At 36.1% G+C, this 18,071-nt stretch overlaps 1 protein-coding gene across 12 annotated transcripts in view; it reads left to right on the top strand.

The window, feature by feature from the left end:
* RYR2 (ryanodine receptor 2) overlaps positions 1-18,071 on the top strand; it is a 784,407-nt gene that overhangs the window by 595,964 nt on the left and 170,372 nt on the right. For all 12 annotated transcript variants that reach the window (XM_032242431.1, XM_032242430.1, XM_032242419.1 and 9 more), the window contains 6 exons: positions 1,873-2,036; positions 4,248-4,326; positions 6,558-6,647; positions 7,706-7,843; positions 12,502-12,579; positions 14,117-14,192. In XM_032242431.1, the coding sequence (XP_032098322.1) occupies positions 1,873-2,036; positions 4,248-4,326; positions 6,558-6,647; positions 7,706-7,843; positions 12,502-12,579; positions 14,117-14,192 (625 nt within the window). The remainder of the gene's footprint in view (positions 1-1,872; positions 2,037-4,247; positions 4,327-6,557; positions 6,648-7,705; positions 7,844-12,501; positions 12,580-14,116; positions 14,193-18,071) is intronic.

The following is an 18,071-nucleotide window of genomic DNA, read 5'->3' as shown; positions in this document are numbered from 1 at the left end:
TAAAGCCACATGTTCTTAGTAAGGTGGTATTCCTAGTCGAATACTATCTTTGCTAACCAAGATACATATGGCTCGATTTTTTCTCTTTTCTCAACTTCATAACAAATGTCGAAAATGCAATTTATATTTATTTTTCTTAATCACGATGGTAGCATTTTCCTTGTGATTGTGATACTGTTTCTGAACTTAAAATGGCTAGGCGGTTCAGGAAATTATGCACAGGTTGTTAGGTTTCTGGTGCGTTTGGACTCAAACTCTCCCAAGTCCCATCTCCAATCTTATAAAGGCTGAAGAAATTATATCCAACATAAAAATATAAAATAGGAAATCTTATGTAATTGTAATATCTCATTGCCCTGCTAAAGGTTCCAGCTTTCCTGCTATGGCAATTTAGATACCTTCACTCAGTGTTGCATTGTGTACGTGACGTTCCCTTATAGTTGCACAGTTTGTAATGAATAGTTCATGTTTTCAGATGACTGGCAGGTGTTGATGTTCGAGAAAAGTCAGAACAACAGGTTTCATATGTTCATGCTTAAATTAATCAAAATCAGTTTGAATTCCCAGACCGACATTATTAGATGATTTAGAGCAGTATAACCACAAGTTTACTACATAAAAGAGGAAAATTTGTCTGCAGTCACATTTGGTAGTAACACTTTAATGCTTTTTCTTACTGAATTTCCTTTTGTAAACTGAGTCCTTTTAAAATAATGTGTTAAGTATTTTTTAGAATCATTTATAACATTTGTTTAAAATTGAATATTTAAAGTGAGATAATTATTACTATTTTTTATTTATTAGAGAATCTATAAGTTTAATTATGTCATTAATATACAAATGCCTCTTCCTATAAATTTTTATTATGCATGCTTTCTATAGAATTTCTTTTCCAGCTCATAATTCTGTTTTTCCGACCTTTATAATGCAACATGGATCAGTTAAAATTTCTCACTCTCTAGAATGTTATGCTTTATATATTTTTCATATATAGTCATTATAAGGTACAGGAATTATCTATAACTAACTGTAAGGAATATAGCCCCTATTGACTGAAATTATATTTATCTCGTAAAGATATTTACACATTGACAGTATTAAAGTTTACTTTGTGGTGGGGGGATTAGCGAGGGATAACATCAGGAGAAATACTTAATGTAGATGACATTAATGTAGGGGGGAAATGGATGCAGCAAACCACCACCATGGCATGTGTATACCTATGTAACAAACCTGTATGATCTGCACTTGTACCCCAGAACTTAAAGTATAATAGATAATTAAAAAAAAATAATACTGACTACTGTGACAATGATAACAGTGGGCCAGGGAAGAAATACTACAAATCTGTGTATGAAGGTCCGGTACTCAACATGTAAAACAGAAAATGTTGTCAATAAGTTTAATGAGCTACCTTATTTTATAATAACACTTGTGTTGAATTTAATAACTACCAACTATCAAGCACCTACTAAGTGCCAGGCGTACATAATCCCACTCTCTTCTCCCAGTAATCCAAAGATGTATATGTGGTGGTGGTAGTTGTGGTAATTGATGTACTGGTAATAATAAAACATAACAATTTCTGAGTAAAATAATAAAGTTTATTTCATTTCCAATGTGTTGGAGAGTCAAAGATTTTACTCTGCTTAAGCAGAAACTGAAGTAAATATAGCTGCAGCTTCTCTTACGTTTGATGGGATTTTAGGCTCTGTGTTTCATTTTCTAGAAAAAGAATTATCAGAGAATTCAGTTAGTCCAGGGTAATTCAGATTTTCCTCTGCAACCTTCTGTCAGCCGTGGTGATCATGCTTACAACTTTTGCCGTATAGTAATATAGTAATATTTTCTTTGCTCCTCCATTTTTCCCAGAAATATGAACAAGAACTTTTCAAACTGGCACTGCCTTGCCTGAGTGCAGTTGCGGGAGCTTTGCCTCCAGACTACATGGAGTCAAATTATGTCAGTATGATGGAAAAACAGTCATCAATGGATTCTGAAGGGAACTTTAACCCACAACCTGTTGATACCTCAAAGTATGGACTCTTTCTATTGCAGCAGATTTTTATTGTAAATGATGTGTGAAGTCTGAAATTGAATAAGGTACTAAAGTGAACTTTCTCTAATACATGCCCCCTTTGAATTGGTATCCTTTTAATAGGGGTCCCTTTAATTGATAAAATGATAGTAATAATAATAATGATTATACTACCATCAGAAATAGATAAGATATACCTTCTAGGATACTCTTAACATAATCAAGACTCTGCATATGTAATATCTATAATAGAATTAAGAAAGTATGTCAGTTATATTTTTAGTTGAAAAATTGCCCTAAATGTTTGTTAGTAACTACAGTCAACCTCTATATAACATCTTTGACTTGGGATGATCCCAGCATGCATTGCAAAGCTGTTTCTGTGAGTGGCAAGGGAATCACTTCACCCGTCACTGCATCTCAGCAAGGCCCAGGGTTAACAGCTGATGTTCAGCATGATAGAACATAGCAGGACATGGAAGGGAATATCGGATGAGAATTTGTATGGAAAATTCAGCCTGCAGTTAGAATGCAGTTTGACCACCACAACTAAAGATAAAACAACCTTATTTAACATTATGAAGTTTGTTACATGTACTTAGTTGCAAAACTTGTTCTACAAATAGGATGTTTGGGTACTTCAGGAGTTTGAACTCTGAGCATTTTGTTGTTGTTACTGTTTTTAAGTAGGACCATGGTTCTCCATGTGCAAGGAAAGCTGCCTCTTCATGCCACATTATCTTACTGATTCCATGGTGACTCAGCAAGATGAGTTTTAGCAAGGTAGACACTTGGTAGTTATTATCCACGCCTTCTGAATTTGCTTGGGAGTTCAACTTTGAGGCTTCTGAGTGGCCCCCAGCCGATTTAGCTTCCATAACCAGATCAGAATTTCAACCTGAGTGGTATGCCATTAGTTTGATAATGCCTTAAATTTGCATGTTTGGTCTTTGATGACAGTCCTGTAAGAAAAGACCCTTTTCCCCATCCCCCAGTATTTGGCTTATGTGATTGATCTTTTGTATCTCTTCCGAAGTAAGTAAACCAAAATATCACATGTTCACATTCCTACATAGGTAAGTTTGTGGTTTGCTAACATATGATCTAATCTGAGATTTTTAAATATCAGAACAATGTCATGGTTTTGGTGTTGGTTAATTAAATCCAATTAATTAGTAAGTGTGGGCATGGATATTAATTTACCTAGGATTGCCCCTTTGGGGACTTATTAACAGATACAGGTTTATAGGGTGGTATCAATGATTTCTAGATGATTATGGTTTTTTATATGTTGCTTCTTAAGTATGTGTATATCTTATAGTTCAATTTCTGGTAATGCTGGAAAATAACAGCAAACCATCTTACACTAGATTTTATGCATAATTGTATTCTCAAAGTTAATGCCTTAATAAGATATATTCATTAATGAATGGAATTATATGTATATATATTTAATTTTCCATTCATAGATATCTTTTAAGTCTCAGATTTATCATCAGACTTGGTCATCATTTGCATGTCCTCAACATCAATACAAGGAATTAAATATTTAAACACAAAAGGAGTCAAGAATAACTGTTATCAAAAAGCAGGCGTTAGTTAATTATTTTCCCTGTAGTTAATACTAATAACATTTGCAATGTTATTTATGGACCATGAATATTTAAAATTTTTTCACACATCACTAGTTGAATGAAATTAATTTAAAAGTTTGGTACATTTTTAAAAAATGAAACAGATCAGATTTCAGTAGTCTTTTATCCATTTATGGTTGTTGGAGAAGAGACCTAAGTCAAAAAGAGAGAAGAAACTTAATAAGAAATAGGGAGAGAAGTGTGTCTTTAATCTTATTGAGTCTAACCATAAAGTTAGTGCTTGTTTTTTCCTTTTTGTCTAATCTATTGTCCTAATATTTGAATGTATTTTAATTATTTCAATTTAGCTATTTAATAATCATTGTTACTATTATAGTTTTCTGATATTTAATTTGTTATATTAACATATAAAATGTGACTCAGCATAAGATGAGCATTATCTGCTTGACTTATATTGTTCTGAATATAGGAAAATGTAATTTTTTGATAAAAGTAGTATTTAACAGTTTCAATTGGATGAGATCTAAGCATTCATAAGCTGTGAGTAAATTATTAATATGGTTTCCTGTAAATTATGTGAAAATCAAGCACTTTTGTCTTTACTTTTCTCATAGTATTACAATTCCTGAGAAGTTGGAATACTTCATTAACAAATATGCAGAACATTCCCATGACAAGTGGTCAATGGACAAGGTAAAAAGTCAGAGTATTCTAATTCAGTAGTCATTGTTAATGACTGATCACTGTTCAGATATTTCTAACCAGGACAGTTTTCTATTTTAAAATGAGAACTTGATCTAAATTAGAAAAAAATACTTAATTCCAATTTGCTTATATAATAATATAATATTTAGAAAGCTCTATCATTAACACAAATGTGATACACATATGAATAAACACTATTTTAAGCTTTCAAAAGATTAATTAAATTATAACTATAGTTTCTAAATCATGTATTGTTTATAGGAGTGAGGTAACAGTCACCAAGGGCTTTAGGAGTAGGTGATGACCCCGGGTTCAGAAGTCACGTTTTAAGGAAACTTTGGTTGTATATGTAGTTTTGTTTATTTTGTGAGTCCTGCTCTTCTGCCCATGCTGGAGTGCAGTGGTGTGATCATTCTTCACTGCAGCCTGCAACTACCGGGCCCAAGCGATCCTCCTGCCTCAACCTCCTGACTAGCTGGGACTACAGGTGCATACCACCATGCCTGGCTAATTGTTAATACTTTTTATAGAGACAGGGTCTTGCTATGCTGCCCAGGCTGGGCTCCAAATCTTGGCCTCAAACCTCCCAAAGGCTGAGATTACAGGCATGAGCCACCATGCCCGGCCAGGTTTTCTAGTTCTATATTGGATCAAATCTTGAAAATTCTTAATCAGTGTTTAACAATTATTTACCTCTTCTGTTGTATTTCTTACTACCAACTAGATCTGCAGTTTGCTGAAAATAGATTACATCGGCCAGGTGACTTTTTTAATGTTTTCAAGGAAAACAAACACAAATGAGAAAACCAAAGTAGCTCTATCTATAAGATAATTTCCGCATATTATGAGATTTTTCTAAAGGATATCTTATACCCAAATAGTCCCTTTCAGTTGAACCCAGTCGAAACTTGACAGAGGATAAAGTAGGTTCGTCAGAGAAGTTGTCGAGATGGTTCAAGAACCTAAAATACTCATATATTGATTTGGTGAAATGAGAATCAGACACCACAGGTTGCTTCCAAAGGATGTGAATGCTATGTAACAAATCAAGATCATCATGCTAGAGATGTCATGTTGAGTTTCAAACTTTGCCCTGGACAGTCAGTCTTTCAGTTCCTCTAAGAAACCCTTTGTTGTTGGTTTTGATAAATGTCTGGTTCTTCATTCGGTAATTGATTTACCAGGTAAGCCAGTAAGGATAGATCTTATATAAAAACTCCACTAAGTACTAAGGGGGCGGAGTTGGTGATGGAGAGGAATATCACAGGAAGATATTCCAGTCTAATTACTGAGATTCTGTAGGCAGAAATGATATAGGGAAATGATGATATGTACAGATGCGAAAAATAATATGGAATGAATGTGTTGAGAGACAATTTGATGAAAGAATGGGTAAAACAGGTGGCCTTATTCAGAGAGGACTCTGGGATGCATACTCTAGTTTTCCTATTTAAATTGCATGTTTCATATTTACACTTCACAGATGGGGTCCCAAGATGGATTAGAATAAATATCCTTGGGACCATGCATCCCTTTAGCATCCTCTCATGGGAATGCTTATTGGCACAATTACAAGATGTTGGTCTGTTTAAGGAAGATCAGGTGCTTTTAATCTCTGGATAAAAAGGCTTGTTCCAGATAATTACTGAAAATGCATCATGCAATATATCCACGTAATAAACCTGCATATTTACTCCCTGAATCTGGAATTTAAAATAAAAGAAAACAACATGGATTAGGATGGATGTCTTTGTTTGTTTGTTTTTTAGACACAGTCTCACTCTGTTGGCAGGCTGGAGTGCAGTGGTGCAATCTCGGCTCACTGTAACCTCCGCCTCCCGGGTTCCAGCAATTCTCCTGCCTCAGGCTCCCAAGTAGCTGGGATTATAGGTGCGCACCGCCACACCCAGCTGAATTTTTTATTTTTTTTAGTAGAGTCGTGGTTTCACCACATTAGCCAGGCTGGTCTCAAACTCCTGACCTCATGATCCACCCGCCTCGGCCTCCCAAAGTGCTGGGATTACAGACTTGAGCCACTGCGGCTGGCCAGATGGATATCTTTATAGTGACTTATGCTGGATAAAATTTCAATCTTAAACCTTATCTTAGTTCATTTTAGGTTTATTTTATCAAACACACACTTAAACACCTGCATATCTACACTTTCTAAAATTAACACATATAAAACAATTTTTAATGGTTGCGTTTTTTGTTTTCAGTTGGCAAATGGATGGATTTATGGAGAAATATATTCGGACTCTTCTAAGGTTCAGCCATTAATGAAGCCATATAAGCTGTTGTCTGAAAAGGTGAGGTGTTTTAGTTCGCAAAGTTTTTATTCTTTTGGAAATTTTTTACTTTGTCATATATTTTTATATTAAAATGTCTTATTTTAAATTTGGTATTTTTTTCCAAAGGTCCCATTTAAAAAAAAATTTTATATTTTTCTTTTCCTCTCTATTCTTATTTTCTATCAGTGTTTCTTTGTTTATTCTTTTCTCTCCTTAACGCTTTTCTTTTCCTTTTTGGTTTTTATTCCTCTTTCATATTTTTAAATACTTTAAAAAATCTTATCGGCCATGTGCGGTGGCTCACGCCTGTAATCCCAGCACTTTGGGAGGCGAAGGCAGATGGCTCATGAGGTCAGGAGATTGAGACCATCCTGGCTAACACAGTGAAACCCGTCTGGACTAAAAATACAAAAAATTAGCTGGGTATGGTGGCACGTGCATGTAGTTCCAGCTACTCGGGAGGCTGAGGCCAGAGAATCGCTTGAACCCAGGAGGCGAAGGTTGTAGTGAGCCAAGATCATGCCACCATACTCCAGCCTGGGCCACAGAGTAAGACCCTGTCTCAAAAAAAAAACCAAACCAAAACAAAACAAACAAAAATCTTATCACGCTTAAGAGTTCCTTGATAAGTGATGATAAAGTAATAATGTGCTTATTATGTATAGATTTTCATATATTTTACTTCTTTGGGAAAAAATGAATATCTTGACAAATAAAATGAAAAGGATTTCACTTCATTGTGAGTCACATGTATATTACATAAGCTGCCCCTTTTTCTCGGTCTCTCCCTTCTAGTTTCTGTGTAAGGTCCTAGGAACTGGGAAGCTAGAGGAAATTGGCTTCGATGCTATATAATGAACAAAGCGAGGATCCCTCTTAGTAACGTTAGTGAAACTAGATCTCTGCTCACACTCTGCTTTTTAGAATTTTACTTTCCTTTTTTATTTTTAAATAAGCTATGCTCATCAAATTTTTAACAAGTGAAGGCAGTCTATTTTAGAGCAACGCATTAAACACTTAAAATTTTTATTTCCATTCATAATATATCTGTTGTGTTTTTGCTTTTTGTTCTCTAGGAAAAAGAAATTTATCGTTGGCCAATCAAAGAATCTTTAAAAACGATGCTGGCTTGGGGTTGGAGAATTGAAAGAACTCGGGAGGGAGACAGCATGGCACTTTACAACCGGACTCGCCGTATTTCTCAGACAAGCCAGGTAAGAATTCATCATCACAGTGATGAATCAACTGTTTATGTTATGGCTTAAATAATTTTATTTTTTAATTTAATTATTGGGTTTTTCTAAAAAATAATTTGAAAATGCTGAAGCGTCACAAAATTTAGAAGGGAGAGAAAAAAGCTATATTACTTTTTCTTTAGTTTGAAGGCAGGTTAAATGATGATTAAGTGACTGGACTTCATGTGCAAGCCTTCCTTTTCCTGGACAGCATAGAAGTAACCAGTTGTAAGGTCTTGAAGTTTTCCTAATGAAAGCGGTACATCATGTTCATTCACTACAGCTAGTTTGTCTATAGAGCTTTCTTCTCACTTCCAGTGGGATCTGAGGTTTGGTTCTTAGGAAAGAGTAGGGTGTTCAGACAGTCGTGATCCAGATCTAGAATGCACAGGGGTGCTCCTGTCTGCAGAGGGAAGGTATACGGCTACACAGGCAGAGCAAGAATTCACAGAAGGTGTTGCTGCTGGGCCACATCAAGGGAGTTCCACCAACAAACAAGACTCTACCCATAGGCCTTCAGTGCTCCAGGGGGCAAGAGGAAGGCACAGCCTTGATGTGGAAAAGCCAGGGTTTAGGGTGGAAACCAAATAGCACCCATTAACATTTAGTCACAAGGTCATGTGAGCTGCTTACCTTTGACCCTCTCATTTCTCCTGGGAGCTAAACCTGTCATTATTCTTCTTCTGACCCCTCAGTTCACTATGTATTTGGTTTACACCAAATATTGTTTGTTATTGCTATTTTACACAGATAATCCTTTTTCAAAAAAAAAAATGAGGGAGTAACAGCATGTACTTCACGTAATTCCTATTTGAAATACACTTCTTAAAAAATTTGCAAAAGTATTTATTGTCGTCTCTTATGTTTAATCACTTTTTCCCCACCTCTCCATGAATAAAGTACTTAAGAATTTGAGCAAAATTATGTAGACCTTCAAGTTATAATTTCATCTAAACAGATTTTTATCACACAAACTGTAATAGACCTATATCTATTCTTGTCCCTAATTTTCTACCTTGCATTATTCTATAATTATTTATGTACTGGCCTGAGATGAATGTTTCTTCAAATTTTATGTTATAGTATCTTAACTTCCAGCGTGTTGGTATTGGGAGGCTGGGCCTTTGGAAGTTAATGAGATCACAGGGGCAGCGTTCTCATGAATGGGACTCTCTATTTTTATAAGTGCCCTTATAAAAGAGGCCCAAGAAAGTTGCTTTCCCTCTCTAGCTATGTGAGGACACAGCAAGATGTTACCATCTGTGAACCAGGAAGCAGGGCCTCAGCAGACAATGAATCTGCCAGGGCCTTGAACTGAAGCCTTCCCGCCCCAGACTATGAAAAATAAACGTTTATTGTGTGTAAGCTGCCCACATGATGGCATTTTGTTATAGCATCCTGAACAGACTACGGCACGCTCCTGTATTAATACTCTTACAAAATATACTTTTAAATAAGCTGAGTTCCAATTTGGGCATATTTTACATTAAATTGCCTTTGGGATGTATCATATATGGATGGAAGCTATAGTAGTGTATTTTACCTATTTTTTGTCTCTGTGCACTTTTCTAAGTAGATTAGCTTTTATTTAAATCTGCTTCAACAAATGCTGAGCACAAACTGCATACTAAGTAATAAGAATACAAAGATAGCAAGACAATTCTAATCCTAAACATCATAAAAGAGAGATAAGGTGAAGTTAAATCTATTACAACATGGTACAGTAACGTGGGACTAGTGATATGTACTATGCAGTATAGAGAAAGCGATGATTTTTAAAAATTATTCTGTAAGGTAGATAAGAAACAAGAAATTACTACAAATGGAGCTGACTTTAAGCTTCATGAAAAATAAGGTAGATTCTCCTGGTGCTCTTAATATAAAAAAATAGGTACACTAATTTAAAATTGTGCATATTTTATATCACTCCCCTTTCCCTTTCTCCTTTCTAACAATAAGCCCTCAGTTGATTCTATTAACCCGTAGAACTATCTCTCATGTCTTAGTGATATTTACAGTGACATGTGATTTATGAAATTCATTCTTAAGTCTCATATGTGATTTCAAAATATTAGGCGATGCTTGCCCCAGAGGCACAGTTTATAAGATTAGAGGAAGGTGCTATGGAATTGCACCACTTGGCCTTAAATCCTAGTAGTGCTAATTTCTAAAAATGTACTTTTGGGTACTTGATCTCCATTTGCGTCATTAAATGTGAACTCTTATTGTTAATATTGTTATGTCAATGTTGCTATTGAGAGCATTTATTGAGAGCATTTCATTAGTGGTAAATGAAATAGTACGTTTGTGTTTATAGCATTTTGACCTGTAAGTGGGAAGGAAAGAATATTTCCATCAGCCTCAGAAATGGGGGTAATATACACCGCAGGCCACAAATCTGTTTGTAACTCTTGTTATTATTTTTGCCCAAAGGTTCTTCAAGCATAAACCAATATTATTTGAACTGTTAACATAGATTGTTAATTCTCCATTACTTACCTTATAGTGTTCTTTTTCAACTATTATCTTGTTAAGCTTCTTTGTCTTTTTTTGTTACGATTTCCTGTGTGACTATAAAGCAATTTTCTATCATGTATAAACTCCTCTGACTAAAGGAACACTTTTTATAGCATCATTTTATGTAAGGAATATAAATGGATGAGTGATTCTCAGCCTGAATTCCTCAGCTTTTTTCCACTGGGGCTCAGCACTCCCTCAGGGACATACGAGTGGTCCGTAGTTAATGGCAGTCTCTGACACAGGTGGCCGGGGTTGACATTCTGGTCTCACCACTGAGTAGCTTGCTAGTTATGTGAGCTTGGGTAAACTGGTTAACCTTTGTATGCTGCAGTTTTCTCATCTTGAACATGAAGCTGGTATGAGCATCTGCTTTGAAAGAGTGTTGTGAGTGTTCTGGTTACGATGCTTGTATATCACATGGCAGCAGACAAGAGAAGAAGGAGGGGCGAAGTGAAAGGGGGGTTCCCCTTATAAAATCACCAGATCTTGTGAGACTTATTCACTACCACGAGAAATGTGTGGGGGAAAACGCCCTCATGATTCAGTTATCTCCCTCTGGTTCCCTCCCACAACATGAGGGAATTATGGGAGCTAGCATTCAAGATGAGATTTGGGTGGGGACACAGACATGATAATGGATCAAGGGGACTAAGCTGAGATGATTGCCATGGATTCTTGCTTGGGTCTCCAAGTCGATAGCTGTGTTAGGTGAGGTAAAGACCATAGGACTGCTGGGGACAGCAAGGAGAGAATAATGACTTTGATTTTATATGTTGTGGTAGGCAAAATTATGACTCCCAAATATGTCCACCCACTCCTCACTACAGCTGAATGGGAACTGTGGCGTTGATGGTAGATATGGTGCTGGTAGTGATAATGATAGCATACTAGCAATGAAAATAGCCATTTAGCAAAATCTCTGATCCATTTCTTTGCATCAGGAACTTTGCTAAGGGTCTTACATCCATTACCTAATTTCATACCAGCCTTTGAGGCAGGTGGTCTGTTTAGCATATTAAAAGAAAAACTTCAGACAAATTAAACTTAACAGAGTTTACTTGAGCAGAGAACCAATGGCAGTCCCTGGAACCAGGACAGGTCCAGTGAGCGTCCAGAACTGCCAAGTGGCTGGATAACCTTTATAGACAAAAAGGGAAGTGATGCTCAGAAAGTGTAAGCGAGGTACGGAAAAAGCTGGATTCATTCCAGCATGGCCTTTGCCTTCTTTGAACAAGGTTTGAACGGTATCCTCATGGCGGAGGCACAGAAGCCAAGGTACTGTCAAAACTGACCTGTGAGTTAAGTATCACTCATGAGCCTGTTATTAATTACAGCCTATGTTACACTCACTTTTGTTTTACAAGCATGATAATGTGCTATATTTTCATTTTGGTTTTAGTTTGTTTTTTGTTTATCCATTTTTAATAAGAAAATATACAAAATTTTGAAATATATAAATATATGGTTTTAGATTTATAAGCAGGAGGCAGAGATCATTTCTGTGGTACACTTTCACATAATATGGTATTAGATGGAAGGAGGTAAGTGCCCAGGATGGTAGCGAAACCTCCTTCAAATTGATGAAGAGATGTATTTCATTTTTTTAAAGCTTTAATTCAGAAATTAAAGAAGTCCCTTCCTTGAGGATTGCCATATGCATTATTGAATGCCATATGATATACTATTATAATTTAAAAGTTGGTTTTACTTTATCCTAACATTAGACCCATCAAGACATTTCTAAATATTGATGTCTTTGATTAACTCTTGCTTGCATGAGGAAGAGTAAATTTCATTACAGCCAATTTGGATTTGTAAGAAACTCAAACATTTAATGGTCCTTTGCATAAGATAATGTTTCAGAATTTTGGATTTATCACACAATATGTCAAATCCTGATAGTTAATTTTTGGGATTGTCAATCATAAATCATTTTCAGACACTCAAATATAATTTTAATGTGGGAGATGTTTGCAACATCATTTTTTATAGAAACTTACCAGTTTTATGTGAGGAAACACTATGTTTGGAAGTTTGCATTATAGTTTTAAAGTATAATTTAAGTCTCCCTTTACAAGGTTTTTAATGCGGCACTATTTTTTCCATAAATGATCTAGGTTTCGGTAGACGCTGCCCACGGTTACAGTCCCCGGGCCATTGACATGAGCAATGTTACGCTCTCTAGAGACTTGCATGTAAGTACTGCTAACTTTTAAAACTTGTCTCCAAATTTAATTTTTAAGAAGCGTAATGTAACACTTTCCTGCATATATTTCACAGCATGGTTTATTTGACTGTGGTGATCTTATAATGGATCCACAGTGTTTATAGATTATATACTCTAATTTTTTAGTGCTATCAAAATTGATAGCTGGGCATGGTGGCGTGTGCCCGTAGCAGCTACTCAGGAGGCTGAGGCGGGAAAATCGCTTGGACCTGGGAGGTAGAGGTTGCAGTGAGCTGAGATTGCACCACTGCACTCCGACCTGAGTGACAGCGTGAGACTCCATCTCAAAAAAAAAAAAAAAAACAACAGAAACAAAAAAGCCAAGTTGATACAACTTTTTCTAGGGTGGTACAGCCATGTAATATATTTTCCTTAGAGATAATAGCCATTTAAAAATCCCTATGTTGAATAGTTGTGTGTGAGAAGAGTGTAAGTAGTTAATAATGCTCCATGCAAAGGCCACCTGCTTTTAATTTTTCCGGAGAAATTGATCACATTTGCTTGCTTCATTCATAGTCTCATCTGTTCTTTTTTGTCACTGAGGAACCTACTTTGAAATACCAGATTCGAAAGTAAGATGAAATTTATTGCCTTGAGACACAAAGTTAATAGGTCAATATGGTGTTCAAATAATATATTATCATTGTTGGTAGCTATTGTTCCAAGAGAAACAAGGATGTAAATATACAGTGTACATGTTGTTAAATTGTTTGGTTTGCCGTTTGTTATTGCTCCCGTATGAACATATTAAAATGACACAGTAAACTTGAAAACCAAATGTGAAAAGAACCTTAGAGGTAATCTTATCAAAACCCAAAAGGTCACAGAAAGATGAACTTGGCTAGTCTAAAATCTTCTTTTAATGCTGTGGAAATTAAAACAAAAACTTGTAAATAAAATATCCTTTGCTGAAGTCCATAGCTATTTTGGTTTCATTATTGAATTAATGTTTTCATTATGAATAACAATGATCAATCCCATCTGCTGTTTAGTTACTGTGTAATATTGCAAATCCTTACAATTCTCTGGGATTCAGATTCTAAAGAAGAGTGTTTGATTATCTTTTAAATGTATCATAGCACTAATACTCTATGAGTTATTCCTTTAAGGCATGTTTTGATATTACATATTAGCATGGCTGGGCGTGGTGGCTCACACCTGTAATCTCAGCGCTTTGGGAGGCTGAGGCGGGTGGATTACAAGGTCAGTAGTTGGAGACTAACCTGGCCAGGATGGTGAAGCCCTGTCTCTACTAAAAATACAAAAATTAGCCAGGCGTGGTGGTGCGTGCCTGTAATATCCCAGCTACTCGGGAGGCTGAGGCAAGAGAATTGCTTGAACCCGGGAGGTGGAGGTTGTAGTAAGCCGAGATCACACCACTGCACTATAGTCTGGGCGACAGAGCAAGACCCTGTCTCAAAAAAAATAAAAAAAAAAGAAAGAAGGAAAAGAAAGCAATGTCCTTTTTTACTTATTGAAGTAATAAATATTTTTGTTCATTTAAGGCTATGGCAGAAATGATGGCTGAAAATTACCATAATATATGGGCAAAGAAAAAGAAAATGGAGTTGGAGTCCAAAGGTAATACTTTCTAAAAACCTTTATTAAAAAATAATCAGAGATCAACTACATGAGTATATGGATGAGGTAGTCTTTTTAGCACAAAAGCTTCTTATAATTTTTAAAATTAGAATGGTTCAAATGTGCCTGTAACAGATTGAAGGTGGAAATGCTGTAATTTCCTAGCTGCTAGTATATATTTTCTTGTGTGTCAGAATTTTGACGGCTGTCTTTTACCCATTTTAGCTTAGAGATTTCTATACGTCTCATCCTGATATCTGAGTTGTTCTATGATTTACTTAGACTTCCCTCCCTGACTCTCTTCCCCAACTTACATGGTCTCCTGCCTCATCCCTTTTTATTTTCTATCTCAGCCTCTCTTTTGTCTAGTCCAGCTATGTTACTGTCTCTTCCAGGCTTCTGCTTGTACTTTTCCCCGTTTTTTTTTTTTTTTAATTCATAATATTATCTTGGTTATTTCTCTCTCTCTCTCTCTCTCTCTTTTTTTTTTTTTTGAGACGGAGTCTTGCTGTGTTGCCAGGCTGGAGTGGTGCAGTGGCACAATCTCAGCTCACTGCAACCTCTACCTCCCGGGTTCAAGCGATTTTCTTGCCTCAGTCTCCCGAATAGCTGGAACTACAGGCACGCGTCACCACGCCCAGCTAATTTTTGTATTTTTAGTAGAGACGGGGTTTCACCATGTTGGTCAGGCTAATCTGGAACTCCTGATCTCATGATCCATCCTCCTCCGCCTCCCAAAGTGCTGGGATTACAGGCGTGAGCCATTGTGCCCAGCCAGATTCTACATTTTAAAATTTTCTATTTCAAAATGCTGCTCAGGGATAATATGCCTGTATTCTAAAACCACCCCATAAATGTTTGGTAAATGAGTGATCAATTCATTTTTTGGCTCATGGATATGTAGATGAATGGATGGATGGCAGACGAGTCACAGAGTTTTGTTTTGTGAAATTCTTGACAGGGCATTGCCTGCATAACTGGTAAACAAAACCACTGCTTATGGCATGGGCAGATTACATGGAAAAAAAATCTTCCTTTTTTCTTCTACTATGTTTCAGCCACTATGGTGGAGTTTAAATTAAAAATAATAAGCAGCTATCTTATGACAAGTTGACTCTCGCTCATCTAAAATGTTTGGAACCAAAACTGTTAGACATTTTTTATTTTTTCAGATTTTTAAATATTTGCATATACTTACTGGTTCAGAATCCCAGATCCAAAATCTGAACTTTTAAATGCCCCATTGAGCGTTTCCTTTGAGTATCTACGTAGACATTCAAAAAGTTTCTGATTTTGAAACATTTGGATTTGGATTTTTAGATTAGACATACACAATTTATATGCTTTTCTAAATAAGTATGATAGAAAACCATCACTACCTTAAATTTCTGAGCCAGGCCAATGTTTGTTTTATTTAAGCCATGCCACTTGTAAATGGGATGACAGTACTTCTGCATACAACTTGTATCGGCTCAAATGTGTATTGTGTAGTTGGGAAATTAACCTAGTTGCCGCAGACTAAGTGGTGAGGTCGGGGAAATTTGTCCTCACAGTCTTTAATTCTCTAACTGCCCACATGGATCTCATTTTAAAACAGGAAATAGTTTAGAACCAAAAAGTCAAACCAGTAGGAAAGGTGTTGAGATATACAGTCCTGGATCCTGGCTTTTAGGTTATTGAGATTAACAAACCAGAGAAACGAATCTTGGAAATAGAAGTTAGGTTACAGACTGTGGACAGTTTCAGAAGAGAAATTATATGTGTCTTTTTATTCAAAGTTGTTTTCTCAATCAGGGACATTAATAGTGGGGAGGAGCCTTATAGCTAGCAGTTGTAGGCAGTGGGAAGAATCTGTCACCACCCAATATCCTGATTCTGGTGTGTGTGTGTGTGTGTGCGTGTGTGTGGGTGTGTGTGTGTGTGTGTGTGTGTGTAATAGAAAGGAGAAGTCAGAAACAGTAAAAGAATCAGTCCCAAAGCTTTACAATTTTGTTTTCACCATTCTGTTCTCTTTCAACCTCCCTGCATCTGTGCAAAGAAGATGAATCTGCTTTAGGAAAATTTTTTTTAAATGCCTCTTTTGCTTGCCTTAGTCATCTGATCGTCAGTGCTCTTTTGGAATCTACAAAAGTCTGAGGGAAAATCAGATGCCATAAGGAGTTGATAGAAATAAAGGAGTGTAAGTCCAAAGAGTATGATCAGTGCTCCCAAATTAGTAAAAAATGTCATTTTCCCACTGCCACTTCAAGTATTTTGTATTATGATCCCCTGTTGTTAAGCCACAGACGGCTCACTGGTGTCAAGTGGTTTTTTTACCCTTTAGTGTGAATGGATTCATGAGTCAATGCTAGTATATTTGGTAATATCCTTGGAATTACTGCTAATATATTTACCTCTCCATGTAGCTAGTTTCCTTCAACACAAGATGTCTACACCCATGTCATAAATGGGAAAAATGAGGTTAGAAGAGCAAGGTAAATGTGCATGGTCACACTGCTCGTTAGAAGCACAGTAGGTTTCAGTCACCTGGCAGGCTTTAAAATACCTTAGCCATCTACATCAGTGGAGGTCTAATAGGGTGCGAAGAGTTACAGAGTTAACGGGTACTTTGTATTCCTAGGATTTTTAAATTATAGACCTCTTTCTGTGTCTCTCTCTTTCTCTCCCCACTTCTCCCCCTCAATAACTTGTTGCTCTGTGGCCCCCAAGTCACAGATGACAAATTAAGTTGCCAAATTAACAGCATTCTCTAGGACTAAATGCAGTTATGGAGTTCAAACTAGGTGATGGTTGATTAAATTAAGGTGATTGAATTTGATGCTTGAGTTTAAAAATATTTTTGCTTTTGTATTTAACTGATACATAATTATCTATATTTATGAGTTACAGTGATATTTGCATACATGTATACAGTGTGTAATTATCAAATCAGGATAATCAGTATACCTGTCACCTCAAACATTTATCATTTCTTTGAGTTGGGAGCATTCAAAATCTGCTCTTGTAGCTATTTGAAAATACATAATAAATTGTTAATTATAGTGGCCTAATAAAGTGTCCTGTTAAATCACATCTTTGATGAGGACAGAAGTCAGATTTGGTTCCTACTAAGCTTAGTAACATATTCTATACCCTTTTGCTGTTCACAAGTGTTTGTTACTATTGTCTTCTGACACCTGTATTATGCTTTGTATTATTAATAAACGGTGAAGTAACTGATTACTCCTTGCTATAGCATTCGTTAACTTGGTAGTTCTTCAGCCACTACCTTGCATTTACAATAGCACAGTGTCACATAATGGTATTAAATGAAGCTCAGTGGGTGATTGGATGTCTGTAGATGGCACTCTCAGTCAAAGCCAGCCGAACATTTCCCGCTTTGCTTGCTTATTTATTGTGTAGGGCAAATCCAACATTTGTGATTGTTGCAGGAGCTCCTGACTAACTGTATTGGAAACTGATTTATAGGCTATATGTTGTTATAATTCAAACAATATTTGTTCCCAATTATTCTTCCTGGAATTTCCCTTCCTTGAAATTCCCTTAGCAGTTGTATTTCAAGGTAGTTCAGCTTCCCACACAATATATCGTACCATACATGGTTTACAAGCGTTAAATGTGCGGTACACCATGCTGTTCAGTCTGCTGCTCCTTTAATAGCATTCTTTGTGGCAGATCTTTACATTTGAAATTAACAGAGCATGTTTAAATATTTTTATAAGTTTTGCAAATTTTTACATAATTTACAATTTTAGAAAGGTTTTATTTCTTATTAGTATTTTTAAATTTACATATTTTCTAGAAGTTTTAAATCTGATAGACTTAGTAAGTATTTCTTATCAAGATAAGTATACTAGAAATCTAGACGCTTGCTAAAAT

This window comes from Sapajus apella, unplaced genomic scaffold (assembly GCF_009761245.1).
Source record: "Sapajus apella isolate SASKATOON/1434 unplaced genomic scaffold, GSC_monkey_1.0 scaffold49, whole genome shotgun sequence".
Lineage (NCBI taxonomy): Eukaryota > Metazoa > Chordata > Mammalia > Primates > Cebidae > Sapajus > Sapajus apella.
This window is presented reverse-complemented; position numbering and strand designations above follow the sequence as displayed.